The following is a 20,606-nucleotide window of genomic DNA, read 5'->3' on the forward strand; positions in this document are numbered from 1 at the left end:
CTCTGTCCTTCTGTCTCTCTGTCTCTCTCTCTCTCCTTCTTTCTCTCCCTATTTCTCTCCCTCCCTCTTCCTTTCTTCTCTTTCCTTCCCTCCTTTTCTCCCCATCTCTCCTCTCTCATTTCTTCTCTCTTTCCCCCTTTCTCCCTCCCCTCCCTCCTCAACCTCTTTTCTCTGCTTTTTCTCTCTCTTTCTCCCACTCTCTCTCTCTCCCTTTCTCTCTTCACTTATCCCTTTCCTCTCCATCTTCTACTTTCTTTCTATTCTCATTTTCTCTTTCTCCTTCCCCTTCTTCTCTCTCCATCCTTCTTTCCCTCTCTCTCTCTCCCTTTCTCTCTTCCTCTCTCTCTCTCTCTCTCTCTCTCTCTCTCTCTCTCTCTCTCTCTCTCACACACACACACACACACACACACACACACACAAATACTTCACCAGATTATTTTTGCTCTCTATCCAACTTACCAAGACATTCATTTAAATGAGTTCTGTCCCCTTCAAAGGGGTCAATTTGAGAGTCTGTAGCTTCATTTCAGAGACATTCAAAAGATATCAAGAATTCTCCTTTTGGAAATGCCTTGAGAACCTAAAGCACATTCACTGAAATCTCTTCAATGGAAATGCATTTAATTTTTTAAAACAGCCAAACATCATTCAAAGGCAAGTCTTTTGAATAATGAGATTATAATGTTTGGGGCAAAAAAAGCTAGATATGAATAGAAGATATTTTAAATGCAGTTGGCTTTTTCATGTGGGCCATGCATGGGCTTGGAAGGTGATACCAAAAGGAATATTCTGAAAATGTTTTGAAAGATAGCAGCATCATTGTAATTAGCTGACTCAGGCACAGGCCATCAGAGCTGGACAGAATCATGGAGGTCACTGAATTCACTCCTTCATTTGATAAGTTGAGAAAATGGAGGTCTAGACTGGGCAGGGAGGAAATAAGCCATTTGTTAAACACTTACTATGTGCTACACATTGTGCTAAGCACTTTACAAATACTATCTCATTTGACCTTCAGAACAACCTTGAGAGGTAGGAACCATAATTAATATCCCCATTTTATTGATGAGGAACTGAAGCAGACAGAGTTTAAGTAACTTGCCAGGGATTACTAGGCTAGGAAGCAAGGAATAATGTGAGGCTAGATTCAGGAGAGAGGAAATAAATCGCCTGGAGCCAGGAAGTAAAGGGAAGAGTCGCGAATAGAACTCTTGTTTCCAGACTCATATTCTAGTGTTCCTTTCACTTAAAATATCCAGGAAATTCTGCAATTCCTGGACTCAGCTGAGTCAAGTCTATCCCACAGCATCATAGAGTGAGAACTAGAAGAAATTTTGGAAGGCAGTTGAGTTCCTTTATTTTACAGCTGAGGTACAAAGGCCCAGAAAGAATATGTTGTACACCCAAAGTCACAGAGAAAAAAAATGATAGACCTGGGATTTGAATTTAGACAGAGAGAGACAAAGACACAGAGACAGAGGGACACAGAAACAGGCAGAAAGATAGAAAAAGACAGAGAGACAGAGACAAAGACAGACACACAGAGAGAGACACAGAGACATAGAAAAAGAGAGAAAGATACAGAGACAGAGAGACAGATTCATACATACATAGATTTCCTGAACTTAAAATTTTATCATTAGAGGGGTCCAGTATATTATGTGACTTGCATGTACATCTACATGCAAATGCTATGCATATAACATTCGTATAAATCTACACTTGTGACCTTCATTCAAGAGTTCTGGCACTTACCCAGTCCCAATGATCAGTTTGTTATACTGTGGCATGCTTATGAAATCTGTCACCCACTTAGATTTCCGGTTAATGGTTTTGTCCTAAAACATCAAAGAGCTTAATTATACTCCAATATATTTATTTTAAAGGACAGGACAGTTTCAGATGTCACTGCAGATATTCAGATTTCTAAAACACATCCAGCATCTCAAGTTACTCATTTAATTGGTCTTCTCCAAGATAAAGGGGTTACTGAAAGAGTCAGACAAGACTCAGATGGATCTGTGATCTCATTAAAGTGGACATTCTATGTCGTACCTTCTCCACATCCACCATCTCATACAACTCTTGTTTGTATCCTCCCCAAAATTCTTCACTGACACAGACACAGACACAGACAAGGGCCTGCCTCAATTTATCCTGACATTTCAGGGATGTTCATTAGTGAACTGGTTGTCCACCCATTAGTTACTGCTCACTACTGGACCAATCCATCTTTCTCAATCCTATGGTTTACTTGTGAACTTCTTTTTTCTGTTTTTTTTTTACCACATTTATGTCATAGGGGAGAATCACATGGTGAGTAGGGTGGGAGAAGTTCATGTATAGTTTAGGGGATCTGAACCTACAAACCACCTAGAGCCTATGGGAAGAGTTCTAGGGATCTTCTGGGGATCCAACTTGGAAACCTGGGAGCACTGAGTTGGAGAGGAAACCCAGAGCATGTTTTATTTATATTTATTCTATATTGCCTCCTATTCACATCCTCTATATGTCTTTCCACTGCCCATTTTGCCAGTCATTTTGATGACTCTAGTGTTCCAAGATTCAAAATTATATAATAGTATCAGCAGCATATTGATATTAAAAAGATGGATTTTTGTTTTTGAATGGAGTTTAGGCTTATTAAGAGAGCTTTGCAATTTCCCAAAGTTCATCTTGCCCACTCTAATCTTTCTATTTAATCTGGATCCAACTCATTGTCCACTTACACCCTCTAAGATATAGATGTGTACACACATTATATATGAATATGATACCTATATGGATCTGTGATAATAACGTCTTAGATACTGGGAGGAGCCTGACCTGACATAGATTTCCTCTCTCTAATAAAGACAAAACAACAAGATAAGGACTTCAGCTATAATGGGAGACATTTAATATTATCCTTGAAGAAGAACTTAATGATGGTGAGCCCCACCACCTTAGTGAGCCAGGTTGCTCAGGGACATTGGGGAGAAGTTGCTTCTAAGGAGAGAGGCTAGATTCTAAGGCAGTTTAACTACAATCATGTTTGAAGGCAGTAGAATAGTCCAAATGAACTTCTAAGATCATTTCAGCTTCAATCTATATGATTCAGTAACAAATTCCCTGAAGAGGAACTCTGGCAAATAGCTAGCCATGCTTGAAATGACCATTAAGAAGAGAAAAAAATTGAGGATTCTTTCCATTTGTCTAGTCTTAATTCATACGATAAATTACACACAGTCCCATCTGATTTTAGAAGTGAAACAAAGCATTATCTTGTACCATGCACTGAACTCATCCTTTAGTTGGCATTCTCTAGACCAGCACATTCCTATAGGAATATATTATATTCAAGGACACTATTCATGTAATCATGCTACTTAAAAAGCAGTTTAAAATTGCAAATAAAATCAAACTGTCACACTCAGCATCCCTATCAAAGGAAAATCACATACAAAAACCAGCTTTCTTCTTTTCAATGTCAGCTGTGGCGACCAGAAAGAAATGACTCCATCTTCTCCCATCATGATTAAGGTATCATCAGGCAGAGAGAAAATGCGGAGGACAGGCCCACTGTGAGATAGCCCCTGGGACAAGGCAGGCAGGGTGAAGTAAACTTCCCTCTGACGGGCCACTGAGTCGGCCTGTTCTGAATACTCTAACTGTAGGTAGGTACAGAAGTCATCCTATAAAAAAAAGGAATTCTATATCAGCCAGCTTTCTGGCTCCCCCAAATTCTCTCCATCACTGAGTCTTGGATTAGACATTGCCTTAAGGCCTTTACTTGCCATTATATAATAATTATTAACTCATTAGTATTGCTACCAACATGATTTAGCTTAAAAGATGAGGTGGCCCTTTAAGACTGGCCTCTGACTACTTTCAACCATTCCCCCATATCTCTTCATTCTCTTTAAAAGAAGCTCAGACTTACATGAACTGATGCTGAGTGAAATGAGCAGGACCAGGAGATCATTATATACTTCAACAACAATACTATATGATGACTAGTTCTGATGGATCAGGCCATCCTCAGCAACGAGATCAACCAAATCATTTCTAATGGAGCAGTAATGAACTGAACTAGCTATGCCCAGAAAAAGAACTCTGGGAGATGACTAAAAACCATTACATTGAATTCCCAATCCCTATATTTATGCACACCTGCATTTTTGATTTCCTTCACAAGCTAATTGTACAATATTTCAGAGTCTGATTCTTTTTCTACAGCAAAATAACGTTTTGGTTGGGTATACTTATTGTGTATCTAATTTATATTTTAATATATTTAACATCTACTGGTCATCCTGCCATCTAGGGGAGGGGGTGGGGGGGTAAGAGGTGAAAAATTGGAACAAGAGGTTTGGCAATTGTTAATGCTGTAAAGTTACCCATGTTTATATCCTGTAAATAAAAGGCTATTAAATTAAAAAAAAACATAGCAGTAAAACATGGTTAGATTGAAAGCTTGAAAAAAAAAATAAATAAAGGAAGCTCAGATTCTAAGAGTCTGAGGAACATGAGGAACACAACCCAGATCCACTTACCTACATATACTCTCTCATTCTGCCTCTGGAATTGCATAAATACCCATCCTTTTTCATCAGGAAAGTGCAGGGGTCCCAGAACTATGTTATTCTGATGTTAGACTATACTAACACTCTTGTTTTTACCCAATGCTTAGAGCACTAATAGGTACCTAGTTATCACTATACTATGGATAAGATTTAGGGGTGAAGGCCTAGTGTGCCCTCAACCACACCAGCTGGGGTACACACCTCCATGGGCTGCCTCCCCTGTGGCTTAACTCAGATTCCCCTAAATCAAGCTTCATGCTGTGGGAAATCCAGCACTTGGGGCCTCTTCCCCCAGAAAAATCAGCCATGGGTGGACTACTAGAAATCCACAGGCTGAAGGTATCCCAAATTGCCTAAGGAAGTGTACTTCCAATTATATCCATGAGTTTACTTCAAAAAAACCATAACACTCCAATCATTCTCTCTCTTCCTCATTCATATTTTATTTTTCTATTCCCATTTTTTATAACAACCATTCTATATTGTTGTTCAGTCATTTTTGTTGTAATCATTTTGTGAAATTATTTGCAGTTCTCTTGGAGTAATTTGGATACTGGAGTTATTTGCCATTTCCTTCTCCAGCTCCTTTGACAGATGAGGAAAATGAGGCAAATAAGATTTAGTGACTTGTCCAGGATCACATTGTTAGTAAGTGTCTGTGACTAGATTTGAACTTCACAAAGCCTGACTCCAGGCCTGGCACTCAATCATTCCCTATGTCATCACAAACATACCCAGAACCTGATTTCCTAACATTCCTATTTCCTTGTATACCACTCAGGAGAATGAACTGGTCACCACTTGATTATCTCAGCTACAATCTGCAAAGTCTATCAGAAAGGAGAAAAATATATCATGGCAGGAAGAATTGGAAGAATGACAGTACAGAACAGTGTTAAGAGATCTAGAACTGTAGTCCGAGGGCCTGGATTCAAATCCTGTTTCTGATCCTAACTTAGACCTCAGTTTGCTTTACGTGCCTTTTGTGAAGGTAATAACTTTTTTTGAATTGAATTAAATCCCATATTAGTGACATGAAAAACATGCTTGTGGCTATTGGTATTGTTCTTAAAAGGTATCAGATCTGTCTACCATCACACTCACTATTACTTACATCCAGGATTGCCAGTGAATGTGGGAACCCCCTTTATAGGCTAATTTGCAATTGAAGTCCTGTCCCAAGATATAGACCTCTTTTGCAATGGGAATCAGAAACCTGTGTAGACACAATCAATTTGCTAAATGGGATCATTCATGTGAAAGACATTGGGTCCTTGTCTCAAAAGTCCAGAGCAGGTTCTGAATGAATTTCTCTTAAACATGACAGCTCGGTTCATTCACTCAATGGAAAATGAAAAACACACAATCCCAACCACATGGTGGTCCAACAAGAGAATGCATGCTCCTGTCTTACAATTTTCTAGAAACAAGTCCACATAAATGATGCTATTTTAGCAACTAATAGTGTCTGCATGTATGTTTTGCTCCCATTGTATTTATAACACCTAAAAAGTTTGTAAACTATAAATAACTTTCATTCTAGGCTCATAAATTTAGACCTGAAAGGAACATTAGAGATCATATAAAAGAACTCCCTCAGACTCAGAGAACTCAGAGACAGATTCACTCCATCTCACACCACAGTGGTGGCTGGCTTCCTGCATTTTCTCCACTGAAACTAAGTCCTGTCTGAAAGCCCTGCAGAAAACTAGCCAGGCTCCAAGTAAAGGAGACAGAAGAAAGAGATAATAAAGAATTTGGACTTTAACACCTGGCTGTTCTTGTGGTGATTAATCTACTGAAATGAAGGCTGCCCCAAAGACTTCCAGAAAACCAACAAGAACACTACATGTTTATTTTTCCACGTGGTCTTTCCCTTTTGTTTCACTTTTTCTTTTCCAACATGCTTCATAAGTGACTATGCAAAAGAAACAAACAAAAACAATAAAGAATGTAAATGTATTACTAAAAAAAAGTTTTTTAAAATGTACCTAGGAAAAATAGTTTTTAAAAAATAATTATGTTTTTTGGTTTTAGATATAGTATTTATATTAATAAAAGATTATTACTATGTCCTAGTATATTTTTGAGCAGATATACATGTATCCCCTCAAAAGTCTCTTCTTCATCTATTGAAATATTCATGATTTTTTTTGCTCTTGGTATCAATGTGGCCACTATGTTGAAAGATTTTAATAATATTGTATCAACTCTTCATTCCTGATATAAACCTATGCTATCAGACAATCAAAAAAAAAAAAAAAAGAGAACTCCCTCATTTTGCAGAGGCACAATTAACACAGGTAGAGCAATTTGCCCAGAATCACTCAGGCAGTAAGAGAGCCAGATTTGCTTCCAGGCTACCTCCAAGTTGGCATGGGTAGCAAGAGAGAGCCACCATTAATCCTCCACAAATCTGTATGTTCTTTAAAGGAGGAAGAGAAGCTTAACTAAAAAATCCCATTTGGAGCTCTCCACTATTTGAGACTTATCTCTTATAGCACAAACCAACTTACCCACTGAATTCCACCAGTTGCTGTACAATCTATTTTCATGAAAAGTTGTTCTATTTGCTCATTACACTAGAGGAGAAAAAAATCATAGTTAGAGTATGAAGACTACACAAGAATAAAATATATCTACTAAAGGAAAAAAACGGCATTTCTCCTATTTATGAATTCCATCTATTTTTAAAGAGTATCTTTTACTCAAAAACTCTCTAAATGTGTGTTCTAAAATGTTGATATGGCAATTAACCTTACTCCCGCTCACTGGAATAAATATTCTTCCCCAGTGAAAGACCTAATCATACCTTCTAACTTAAAGGAAAATGTAATGGATGAGAAAAATGGAATCCTTGGTATATACTCATGCCTAAAAATATGCCTGGAAAGGCAGCTTCTAATGGGATGTTGGATAACATAGGGAAGTTCCTCTGGGAACAGACCTTTGACATGCCCAGGTAATTTGCCTTCCTATTTTCCTTACTCAAGAGGAGTAAACTGGAAAACAAATGGGAGGTTTGGGGGATTGTTTTTATTTTAATTAATCCAAGAAAAACTAGGGTATTGCCAAGAGAAAAAAACTTAAAAACAGGAAAAACACACAATCCAATACTAGCGATCAATCATTTGTTGAGACACTGGTGACTGACTTGCTGAATACATTTTCTCTCATCCTCCAGGACTTTAAATTAAGTTCCACTAGGAAAAAACAATAACAAAGAAACCATTCTGGGAATGTGACCAATATAGCCAGAGATAATAGAGCCATTCCATGATAAATATCTATTAAAGGAGAGGTAGCTAGGCTAATTGTGTGGACCCCACACCAGTGTTTAACCTCTCTCTGGCTCAATTTCCTCATCTATAAAATGATCTTGAAGTCATTTTCTAGTTCTGAATCTCTTATCCTACAAATTAAAGGAAAAGATGATATAACTTCATCTTATCGGAAGAGCCAAACACTGCTAGAAAAGAGCTGATTACCTCCTGGTCCAAGAATGGGGCTCCCAAGCTCTTCCTCTGTTACTAACAAGCAGAACTTTGAAAATCACAAGAAAGCAGTATGGAAACTCTACTAAATCCTGGAGCATCCGGCAGAGTCCAGGACAAAATCCAAGCTTGTGATATAGTGGAAAGAATATTGGAAGAGGAATCAAGTCCTAGGTGTGAATTCTGCAAATTTACTACTTGTTTGGAAAATCACTTAAAATGAAGGAAGATTGGAATTTGATGGTGTCTTGGATCTTTTTTAATTCTTAATCTATGAACCTATTATTCCAAGTGCAACTAGAGCCAATGAGACTTATGGCCCCTAAATATTCACTAACATAGATCACTGTGTTCTCCACAGAAAGAACAACTTTATCACATAGATTTAGAGACAAAATAAATCTTAGAAATTTTCTATTACAAATGAGGGAAGCTGAGGCAGAGAAGTTAAGGAACATAAATGAATTATAGTGTAGCCTGGATCTTTGTGCAATTATGATTCCAAACAGTAACCCAAGTCCTGATTTACCCTCATGGTCTCTCACACAAGTTTCATTTATATCGTCCCTATTTGTGTAGGAGCCAATACTAACAGAAGGCATTATTAGCCTCACTCAGTCACTGCTGGCTTCTAGGAACTCAGAGTGGGTGGGATCATCACCCCAAACCCTACAAGAGTTATGTAGGCATTGCATGAGCCAGATGGCATTGGTTGTACACAGCCAATGCAATAGCACAAGTATAGTGTGCCAGGTAGACAGTCCATCACTGTATAGTAGGAATATGTGGACTCTGCAAGGATGCTGGTTAGAACTTATGGCAGCTTAAAGCTCCTCAAAACTGGAGAGTCATCTTGGTTCCTGAAGCTGAGAAGGCAGAAGATGAAGCTGGACAGTTCCAGGGTTTCCTGATAAGTCTGTAATAGGTTATTTATTGAACCAGATGATGCAAAGAGATGTTTTTCACTAATTCACTCTCTTTTTTTGGTACTTCCTTTGGGTATTTGGAATATTTCAACATTTCCCCAACTTCAGAAATAATTCAGTAGGAATTTGGGAAGTTATAATCACACTTCTTTCTTTTATTTTTTTGCCAGCATACTTTCTGTGTGTGATCATGCTATAGGATTTATTAGAACTAATTCCCTCATAACAAAAATAATTATTTGGTAGATTAACATATTTATCTTTGAGTTAAATGTTCTCCAAAGCAATTAATCTATTTTTTTAAACAAGTATTCAATAAATATCTACTCTTATTTTCAAGGATAAAACTGTACATGGGAATTAATGGGCATAATCTGCCAAACTGCATTATTGCCAAGGTCAAAAGTTCCAAGTTGTGTATAACTGGGAAAGCATGTCAACAAGTCAGTTTGAATTACACTATTTCCTGTTCTAACTGCAACCAATGAGCTGGTAGGTTGGTAAAGTGGTCTTTTTTTTTGTATCCATCCTCCATTGTAGAGTCTCTGGATGCTATGTCCAGAAAGTCAACAAATTAAGCCTCTATCAGGAACAAATATGTGGTTTCCTCACTGAAGAGTTTTGTAGCATCAGCACTTTGAATTAAATCTAGAAACAAATGGAGCAGTGAAGGCTGATTATTGGACTATATGATCCATACAATCATAATTCTAAATTGCAACAGTTACTTGGAAGACTTCGGTCATGAGAAATGGTGTATTCACCTTAGTTCCACTCTCTAACTTTAAGTTACCACTCATCCTAAATATTTTTTACCAATTGATATAATTATATGTGCAATATTCTACCAGGTGGGCATTGCAACTGATATTTCGATTGCATGCAATGTTAATGAATATTTGTTTTATTTTCAACAATACCTTATGTTGGTTATCTAAAATGATTTTTAAAAAATTACCTTTGTGATTTGAAAGCATTGTAGGCTGATTGATGCTGTTCATTTCAAGTTTATCTCCAGCTGATTTTTGCAAGGGACTATAAAATTTTTGGGCTTAAGGGAGAAATGTAGGCTGGGTTTCCAACCAAACCTGGAGCAGTTTATAGAGACCCTCTTAATTCATGGAAAGAATGTGTATTCAGTGCTGTGTTTCTTTCATCAGAGCCAAAGAGCTGTGGAGAGGAGAGACGTTTTCCATGTTGTCATTGAGAGTACACATGTAGTGCTCCTGGGGACCAATTCCAGACTTGTGGAAAGACAGACTTTGGAAATAAAAATAGGTAAGAAAAGCTAATTTCTCAAATTATTCTGAATTTTCAGTTTTCCATTAAGACTTTGGAACATTTCTTCTTGGGTGAGATGGGTATCTCTCTCTCTTGTTTTGAGTTAAGATATTTCTCTCCTAACTGGAGAGCTAATTCACTCTCATATGAATAACTTCTCTGATTTCTATTTACTATTCCCTTAGATAAATGGGCTTGCTTCATATTGACTAGTTGTGACAGTCTTTTGTGTAATTAGTATTTGGCAGAAAAGATTTAAAACAGCAAATGTAAGATAAGGAAGAAGAGTCAGAAGATTCTAGCAGCTTTTTGTTCTGAATTTATGTTCCCCTAGGCCAGTAATATGGAAAAAGCACGTGTGTGTATGTGTACACATGTGTGTTTCTAATCCAATAATCTTCTCTCAGAGAATAACAGACTGTGATCTCTTCTGGAGAGGGCAAGGCATCAGAAATAACTATCAGTGTCTCCTGTTGAACAATCTGTCTATCCTCCTATATAGATATATACATCTTACATGGGCATGCATGCGTCTTTCAAATATATCATGGACTTCCTAACTGGTCAATCTGTCCTCCTCTGTCCCCAAATAAACTGAGGAATTTTTAAAAATTTGAAATTTAAAAATTTTAAAAAGTCTAGAGCAGGTAGCTCATTTGGGGTCCTTTGAAGTTTGTCATTTTTTTTTAAATTTCTATTTTATTTTTATTTAAATTCTCTTTACTCTTCCTGTCAAATACAAGTTGCTTGAGTGCTTTGGTTATTTTTCTCTTTGTATCCTCATCACCTAATAATAGGAACATAATAAATGCTTGTTGGTAAGTCAATTGATTTCATTTGGTAATTATTTTGTTTTTTTTTTTTCATAAAAAAGGAAAATCCCATTGAAAAATGGGAATGGTTTAAAGAATATATCTTGCAACAAACTGAAGCCATAAAAACAATGACAATATTTAAATTCAATTCAAATATTTTGTTCTAAGCAAGAGACAACAGATAAATTTTTTACTCCAGTATTTTTCAAAGGTGTATTCTTTCAATTCTAGAAGTAAGGTCACAGAACTGTGTCTGATTTTTTTTTTCTTTTAATTAAAATTTTTATCATGTAGCTGTACAAGGAAAAATTAAAAATCCCTACTTCCTGGGCAACTTTTACTCTTATGAAAACATAGTAAAAATCTCATTAATTTAGACCTGCCGTTTTCAAAGTATGGCTCTCTCGGGGATTCCCAGGACCCTTTCAAAGGGCTCATTTGATCAAAACTATTTTTTATAATGATGCTAAGACATCTTAATCTCTAATGTGGTAAATACTGGTAGATATAGCTCACATAAACAAAACTCTTTTTAGAGGAAGGATACTCAATAATTTTTAAAAGTTTAAAGTAATCCTGAGACCAAAAAGTTAGAGAACTGCTGATTTAGACTACTCATTTGGATTGTGAGCATTTGCATAGTTGGTCCAGCAAAAGTCTACTTTTTCCCAGTAAAACCTTCTTCTTTGTTTAACCGTAAATTAGATTGCAGGGGGATTATTAAAATACTTAAAACTTTCAAGGGCCTGAAAGCACTTCAGAAAGACTCACTTACCTAAAAACAATTAGTATGCTAATTACAAACCAGTCTTTAGGGAAATTTAGATCTCTAAGGACTTCTAAACTGCATTTTATTAGCCTAGGCTGTGGCAGTATTTATGAAAAAGTAATGACTTCATTTCTTTTAAAAAACATTCTACAGTTTGAACTATATGTTAATTCAGGCTTGTCTAAATACATAAAGACCCTAGAATTTTAATGGAAAGAGGCCTTAGAGTGATAGTATGGCAGTAAATATAATGGAAAGAGAACAGGGCTTGAAGTCAAAAGGCCTGGATTCAAATCCCAGCTCTACCACTGACTAGCTCTGTGACCCTGGACAAGTCACTTATTCTCTCAGTAAATGATGAGGTTGGATTAGAAGGTTTCTAAAAGCCCTTTCAGCTATAAATATCTAAATCTGGGCTGATCATTGTCTCACTGGGCTTTTTTACCTTATCTGAAAGATGAGAAAGTTTGACTACATTATCTATGAAGGTCCCTTACAGCTTTACCACTGAATGGGTTTTGCCGCGTCAAATTGAGAATAAAGACCTTAGTTTAAAAAGGTCTCCCATTGCATCCAGGGGCCACCTCCAGTTCTCCTGATCTATTCTGGCCACTAGGACTCAAGGAGGGACCTTGCACAGCCCTCCCTCAACTCAATCCAGTTCACTTGTATGTCATGACATCCTTCCCCAATGTCATGGACCTCTTCTAAAATGAATACAATGACAAAAAACAAAAAACCCAACTATCCTACAAATATGCAATTGGGTCAATTAGATTTGAAGTTTCCTCCAACTTTAGAAAATATACATTTACTTTATTAGGTGACTTCACACACTTCTTCATTATCCATAAGAATGTGTCCATGTCCAGGAATTTTCGGCCTCTTTTTTCAAATTCCTAGAAGTAAAAAGATAGTGATCCAAGTAATCCAAGTAGGAACCTTCTATTTAGTCTAGAACCCAGCCTCTGACTCTGATCTATTCAATTACATTGACTAGCTTTCCACTTCTGCAACTCTTTAAATGAAGTTTCATGATTCTTTTTTTTTTTTTTTTTTTGTTCTGGTAGTAAATACAGAAGTCCTTTATAGCAGAGGGGTTAAACTCCTGGCCTCTTGCTTTCATAACATTCCCAAGTTGCAGCAAAATATTTAACAAATTAAGTAAAAAATACAATGAAACATAATGTTAATATGTTTTTCTAAATCAATATGCTGTGGTAGGGATCCTTATATATGGTTTAGAATATGGTTTAGAGCCCCTATTTCTATTTGATTTTAATACCCCTGATTCAGTATGGGGAACTCACAGTACAGCCATGTCTCACTTTTTACAATCACAAAGCAACAAAGAGTCCTTTTTCATTTCTACTCTGAATTTAAATAAGGTATGAAACAGCAAACTAGTTTTGGCTCTAATACCAAAAGAGAAAGAAGACTTCTTACCTAGCAAGTTTCAAAAACTTCCACTGGACAATTCCTACCTGAAAAGCTATGTGTATTTTTTTCAGATCTTCCAGGGTCACTTGATGTTCAATCTTGTTTTAAAGAGAAAGAAGAGAAATTTTTAAAAGACTAGTGAGTAGTAACAACTTGCTAATGAAATCAGTAGTATTTGGACTACAGGTATGCTACACAAATTTCTATTAATTTTCTAAAAAATACACTAAATTATTATTTTCTTTATAATTATGAAAAGGCCCTCTCAATTTCCTTTGTTTTCATTTTAATTCCTAATCCGTTCTATTACCAAAGCCCTCCTTCTTTCCTTTGACTAGGATAATGGGGAAAATGAGAGAAATTGCAATAAGCAAGGAAAAGGAGAAAAGAAAAAAAGAAAAATAGATGGAGGGATGAAGAAAACTCTTTTCCTTTCACTATAGAAACTCTCTGGTCCCAGGTACAAAGTCACTGGTACCAAATTCTCCTGCCATGTTATTTGAATTCATCTTACCAAGAATCTTGTCGCTGAGGATTTGTACAGAGCCCAGTAGCACAGGAGCCAGAGCCATATCAAATGTTAGTATTTTTTCTCCTAATAACTGACTGTAAGCATGCTTTATATGATATCCCATTAGAACCCTTGTAACAATGTTGTACAATGACCTGTAGATATGACTGGTATAATCAAGGCCATTTTACAGATGAACAAACTAAGGCTCAGAGAGATTACATGATTTCCCAGGGTCATACAATCAGGGGTGGGGTTTGAAACTGGGTATTCTTGCCTCCAAATCCAGTCCTTTATCCACTATATTGAAATACAGGAAGGGGAAGAAGGGAAAAAGGAGAAAAAAAATAATCAAATAAAAAAAAAACTTTTCTCAAACAATTACTCTGTGCCAGGAACTATGCTAAATTATTTTTAAAATATCTTTTTATTTTTCAAAATACATGCAAAGATAGTTTGCAATGTTCACCCTCCCTGTCCCCCTCCCCTCTCCCCTAGAAAGCAAGTAATCCAATATAGATGAAACATGTGCAATTTTTCTAAACATATTTCCACATTTATCATGTTGCCCAGGAAAAATCAGATCAAAAAGAAGAAAAAAATAAGCAAGCAAACAACAACAAAGGTGAAAATACTATGCTGTGATCCACATTCAGTCCCCAGAATCCTCTTTTTGGATGCAGATGGCTCTCTCCATCACAAGTGTTATTGGAATTGACCAGAATCACCTCATTGTTAAAAAGATTGCGCTAAATTCTGTGGGTGTAAATACAAAAGAAAGAGTCACTGACTTCAAGAAACTGTCTGTCTAATAAAGGGAGAGAATACACATAAGAAAATGGTAGCTAACAAAAGTTGCTTTGGTCTGAAAGTCATTGGAATGGTAAGTGGATCCACAAAGTATAGTTGATTGACAAAACCCTTTTCCAGAAGCAATCATATGGTTGGTTTGATTAATATACCCAAAGCAAGAAGTAAAGGGAGCATTCAATCTTGGCAGGAAGATAGCATGAGGATTTGGGGCCTAAATATAATGAGATCTCATCAAGAGTGTGCTGGTATCAACAACCAGCTTGTCTCCCCTTCCAAAAAATGATGCAGAACACACTTTTCAGTTTAATCTGAATTACTAACATTTTCTCCATCACTTTCTCAAGATAGTCAAGAAAACAATAAATCAAGTCCTGATTTAAAGTGTTTGCCAATTTTCAATTTGTAAATGCTCACAGCGAAAATTTAACAACCAGTTCTCAAGAGCAAAGTCCATTCCAGCACACCTCTGGAATTCACTACTAAAGTACATCAAGGCCTCCAGAGTAGGTGTTGCTGTAGCCAGGAGTAATGGGAAAAGAAGAAGGAAGAAGAGGAAAATGTGGAAGAGGAAGGAAGATAACATTTCTGTAGGATCTGACATTTCATATTATGTCCATTATTTGCTTTGATCTTCAAAAATCACCTTGTGAGCAAAGTGATATAAATATTATTGTACCCATTTTAGAGATTAAGAGACCTCAGAGAGCTCAATTGACTTGACCACAATCATACATTTAAAAAAGCAACAAAACTCTATCCAAAACTTTTGACTCTCAAAATCCAGACTTCTTTTCATAAGCCTTGTTCTTTTGTCTTTTATGTGTATCTATATAAAATGATCAATCTTGAACTCTTCCATTTAAATGGTTTTGTTTAGGTCATTTATAGCTAAGTCCTGATTAGTAAGAACAATAAATCCCATAAAATAATGGTATTTTTAAAATTCACATTGCAGATTTCTATTGAACTGGAACCAACTACTATATTTTACATAATTATGATATCTAATAGCACAAATCAAATATATGTGACCACTTCTGGGAAGGAAGGAAGGAAGGAAGGAAGGAAGGAAGGAAGAGAGAGAGGGAGGGAGGAAAGGAGAGAGGGAGGGAGGAAAGGAGAGAGGGAGGGAGGGAGAGAGGGAGGGAGGAAGAAAGCCTTAAAGATTAAAAATCCTGAATTATCCCTAATGTTAATTAATCCCTAATTCTAACTCCTCTATAACTAAGTAGCAATCCTTACTGGATCTGTTTCCTCATTTATAAAATAAGAGAGCTAAAATTATCAATTGTAGGGGCTCTTCCAGCTCCAAAATTCTATAATCATCCTTATACTACACACTAGCATATGCAGACAGAAAGTCCTCAAACTGCTGATTTTGAAGAAATGCACAAAATTGTCATTGGGGGACCTATCTAGCTCACCCAGGCCATAAAGTTAGGCTTTGGTTATTTCTGCCATTCCATCAGAGCTCAATCCAAGGTAGCTCAAGGCAGAAGAAGCTAGAGAATGAGGAAATTGTTCATTTCACCGGCAGGGTCATTTTCTGAAAACTGTGTGCTTGTTATCTCAGATCCCACAGGGATCCACACTTACTCAGGGATCCCAAGACCAAATCTGAAGCTATTAGTACATTCATAGTCTTGCAAGAGTGAAGCCATTTATGAATCCCTTCTCGGTGGATTGAGTTAAGTTTCCTTTCCTTCTCCCAAAGCCCCCAAAATGTTCATCACACCGATGTTCTTAATTGCTGCTTAATAGATACTCATTGAAGAACAAAACTAGCTGTTTCCCAAGTTAAAAACAGCCATACTTTTGGGGTTCAGAGAACAGAAAAAGGCAGCACTGAGGTTTCTACTTTACATGGATAAGCCAAACACTTTGGGGTGAGAGGAATTCTAGATGAAAGATTAAAGGAGCTGAACTGGGGGAAGGGCCTTAACTTTGTGCAAGTGTGGAATGTAAAAGATTATGATGTGATGCTGATGGGTTGTTTCCCCTGACATAAGAAAGACATTACCACAGTCAGATTTCAAATGTACCTTAGACCAAATTTTATGCACAATCTAAAAAAAAAAAAAAGCAGTTTATGTCTTAAGCCACTCTGACATCTGGTTTCGAACACAGCACATATGAGAAAAATCAGCTTTTATTCTGGGCTTAAATAAGGGACTGGCTGGAGGCTTTGAAAGAATATGACTTCTAATCATGAGTCTTGAGATATAAAAGGCCCGGGAAAGACAGAGGAATACTAGGGGTAGAGAGAGACAATTGTTTCAAGCATTTCTCACTTCCTTCCTTGAAAGTGAGTGGTAAGGGGAAGTGTATGAGAGTGATGGTATATTTTTCTAATTTTTTTCCTGAGATTTCACACATTTAAATATACCAAATATCATAACTCTATCAACAAACCAAAGTATACACAATTGACTTTATATTCCTAAAATAAAACATGATGTTAACTATTCACACTTTAAAACATATTGCTTGTTGACTGTAAAGTCAGAGAACCCAGGTTCAAAACCCATCTCTGATGTTTATTACCTAATCCTCTTGGACTTCAGTTTTCTTACCTGTAAAATAGGAAGGAGGAGTTAATCTAGATGACCTCTGATACCCTTGCAGCTCAGAGTCTATGATCCATTCATCTTTCCTCCTTTTTCTCTATCCTTCCCCTACTCTATCATGATTTCCAAAAATTCTAGAAACTTCATTTCATTTAGTCTATTTTAATTCCAGATTTCCAGAAATTTTACACTTCTAATTAAATCTCTTCTATGACTTGAAGTCATTTTACCTTGTTGGATCATAACTACAATGGAAGGGGAATTGGTTCTGGGATCAAATCTTATCCCTAATATTTTATCCTTTATGTCCTACAAGTTGATTGAACTTCACAGGTTTTAGGTTCCTTATTAATAAAATAAAAGGGTTAGATTAATGGCCTCTGCTGGATGTCACAAGTAAGTGTGGAATGGTAGCCTTAGCATCCATGTGAGCAACCCACTCTAGTGTAAGAAAAAAGTCTTGGACATAACTGTAAATTTATGCAATAAAGTGCTTTAGAACCTCCTCCTCCTCCTCCTTTCTCTTCTTCCTTCCTCCTCTTCTAGCAGAGTATCTCTTTTATTATAATTTTAATGTAACTTTTCCAACCAAGGTTCAAGTAAGTACCCATCTCTCCTATTCAATTAAGAAGGATCCTACATATTTCAACAGAATAAAAGAGAGGTCTTTGAGAAATAAAATATTTTAAATTGATCTTTGTTTTCCTTGAATCCTACATTTTGGAGAAAGGAAGGGAAAAAAGAGGGAGAAGAGGACTGAAGGCTCATCAAACCTTAGAGTTCATTGTGCCCCTTCTATAGAAGTCACTTCCAATCCAATCTAATCCGATCCAACAAACATGATAAATATGTAAGTCTAGTAGGTACCAGGGATAAAAATAAGTGCCTGATCTTACAGTATAGAAAAGGGATAAGAGAACTCCAAAGATAGCAATAATTCCCTAAAGAATGAAGTAAGTCTATGAGAGATCGCCATGGCCTATAGGATAGAGAGATGGCCTTGGCTCAGGAAAGCTCTGAATCAGGTCTTGTCCTAGACACATACTAGCTTTGAGTGGACCTCTCATAGCCCAAGCTCTCTCTCTAAAATTGTAGCTGTGGAGAAGATGCCCATCAATACACCTCATTAGTAGAGTTCCTCACTGGGAACTCTCTTCACTGATGAAATCATGGGTCTGGTCCAGAAAAAAGTTCACAGGAAGTGCAAAGAGCCTTCCTTAAGAGCTCTGAGAAGGGTGAGCTCATTTCTAGCCTGGGCCAGGATGAGGGGAGGAGAAGGGAAAAGTTTTCTAGAGAGAAGTGAGGCCTGAAAAGCTCCACATAAGGATTTTTTTTAAAGCAAAGTATAGAAAGCCATAGAGGCTTAAACAAGTGACTGTTCTCCCTATAAAATCACTTTTAACCATGTTCCCTGCTTGCAGCAAAAGCAGGACAAGTTCTTAAATCTCAGAAAACTCATAAAATTTTCAGATGTCATGACAAAAAGAAAAAAAAATCTTATGATCATTACCCAACTTCCTTTGAAAAGTCCGCAGTATAAATAAGTTTTGGAACACCACAGCTACAAAAACAAGGGAATTACTATGCTGTTCCCTGGAAATATAAATCAGACCTTCACATAATTGCCTGTTTGTTTTTTTTAAGCAAATTTGGAACATAACACAAGGAAAACATATGTCCCTTCTGTGTCCGCCAGTGCCTGGCAGGGTTTAAAAATTAGTAACTGCCACCAAACACAAGTCATATGACAGTGCTAAAAGGCCTGAATGACTTCTTTTTTTTTTTTTTTTTTAAGAAAAAAAAGAGGAAAAAGTGCCTTGATTTCATAGCCAAACTACCCCTCAGCCACATGACAGTCATAAACACTTCAAACATTTTTCTTCTCAGATATCTTTCTACTGCCCAGCTGAAAATTGAATGGAATTGTAAGGGAAACAAAATGAAGTTTATTTGGAACAATGAAGAGTTCTGGCTTTGCACTCAGAAAATTGAGTTTCAATTCTGCCTGATGATTTGTGTGAAAGTTTACTCATCTATAAAATGAAGGGTTTATATAAAAATGGCTTCAAAAGTATCTTCCTACTCTAAATCTATGATCCCGTGATTCTTTCTTGGGCCTCAGTTTCTTTATCTGAAAAATAAGCGGATTGAACTAAATGATCTCTAAAAACCCTTTAAATCTTGGTTTTTATTTTTTGCATCTATAGATTCTTCTTCTTCTTCCTCTGCTGCTGCTGCTTCTTTCTCTTTCTCTTCTTCTTCTTCTTTGATTTTTAAAAAAACTGTCTTTCCCCCCCCAAAAAAAAAACCCAACCATTCTGTTATTTTCTACTTTCCTTCCCCTCCAGTAAAAAGAAAAGGTCTGGCAACAGATATGCATAGTTAAGTAAAACAAATTCCAAAATTGGCAGTCTAAAAATGTGTGTCTCATTCTACATATTTAGTCCAGGAGGTAGATAACTTTGTTCATCATTGGTTCTATGGAATCCTGATTAATCACTGCATTTATCAGAGTTCTTAATTCTTTCAATGTTGTTTTTACAGTGCTTTTGTTATAGCATAAATTGTTTTCCTAGTTCTGCTCACTTCATTCTGCACCAGTTCATGAAAGTTTTCTCATGTCTCTCTGAAAGTCATCATATAATATTTCATCATATTAAATTAATGAATTTCAATCATTATATTAGCATTATATTCATATATCATTAATGTGTTCAGCCAGTCTCCAACTTATGGGCATGCCCTTAGTTTCCATATCTTTGTCACCACAAAAAGAGCTGTTTTAAATATTTTTGTATATCCTGAACTTGGCTGATGATAATGGAAGTAGAAAAGAGGGAAACCATTATGAATGATATTATAAAAGCATAATGAATAGGATTACCAACTGATAGTATATGGAATATCAAAGAAAAGAAATAATCAGTGGTGACTTCAAAGAACTGAGCCCTTCCCTTCCCAAGGGAATTTTGTCTGGAGGTCACAATTCCCTCACCAATGAGGGAAACAAACTAGTCTTTCTGGCCACTTCATGTGGTCAAAGTCCATTTTTCTACCTCCTCTTTTCAAGTTTGAAGCTATATCTGATCAATTTTGGCTTTACCCTGTATTGGGAGAAGTTACCTTGAACCAGTCCCAGGAAAATGCCCAAGGCCATTGCCTCAAAGAGTGATGGGAAAAATTTCTTTCATAGATGACTCCTTTATGTCCAAGGCAATCTAAGATCATCTCAATTCACATGGTTTACTCTTTGCCTTGCTTCTGAGGAGCCTGCAGTTCATTTCAAGTACTCAGCTGAGGAAACCCCAGTAATTTAGAGAGTTCTCTCTAAGTAGCAGAAAATAATCTCTTTCTCAACTTCCCTAGAGCAAAATGTTTACAGACCAATAATGCACCGAGTTTCATAGGAATACTGGCTTTTAGAG

General features: G+C 36.6%; 1 protein-coding gene across 1 annotated transcript in view; it reads right to left on the minus strand.

The window, feature by feature from the left end:
- The window catches only part of LOC100934862 (WD repeat-containing protein 64-like), a 190,491-nt gene that overhangs the window by 149,015 nt on the left and 20,870 nt on the right, over nucleotides 1-20,606 (minus strand). The window contains exons 3-7 of the mRNA XM_012545213.3: nucleotides 13,335-13,388; nucleotides 12,666-12,749; nucleotides 7,082-7,147; nucleotides 3,444-3,674; nucleotides 1,756-1,838 (exon numbers count right to left, since the gene is read on the minus strand). Coding sequence (XP_012400667.2) covers nucleotides 1,756-1,838; nucleotides 3,444-3,674; nucleotides 7,082-7,147; nucleotides 12,666-12,749; nucleotides 13,335-13,388 — 518 coding nt within the window. The remainder of the gene's footprint in view (nucleotides 1-1,755; nucleotides 1,839-3,443; nucleotides 3,675-7,081; nucleotides 7,148-12,665; nucleotides 12,750-13,334; nucleotides 13,389-20,606) is intronic.

The sequence above is a fragment of the Sarcophilus harrisii genome, chromosome 3 (assembly GCF_902635505.1).
Source record: "Sarcophilus harrisii chromosome 3, mSarHar1.11, whole genome shotgun sequence".
Lineage (NCBI taxonomy): Eukaryota > Metazoa > Chordata > Mammalia > Dasyuromorphia > Dasyuridae > Sarcophilus > Sarcophilus harrisii.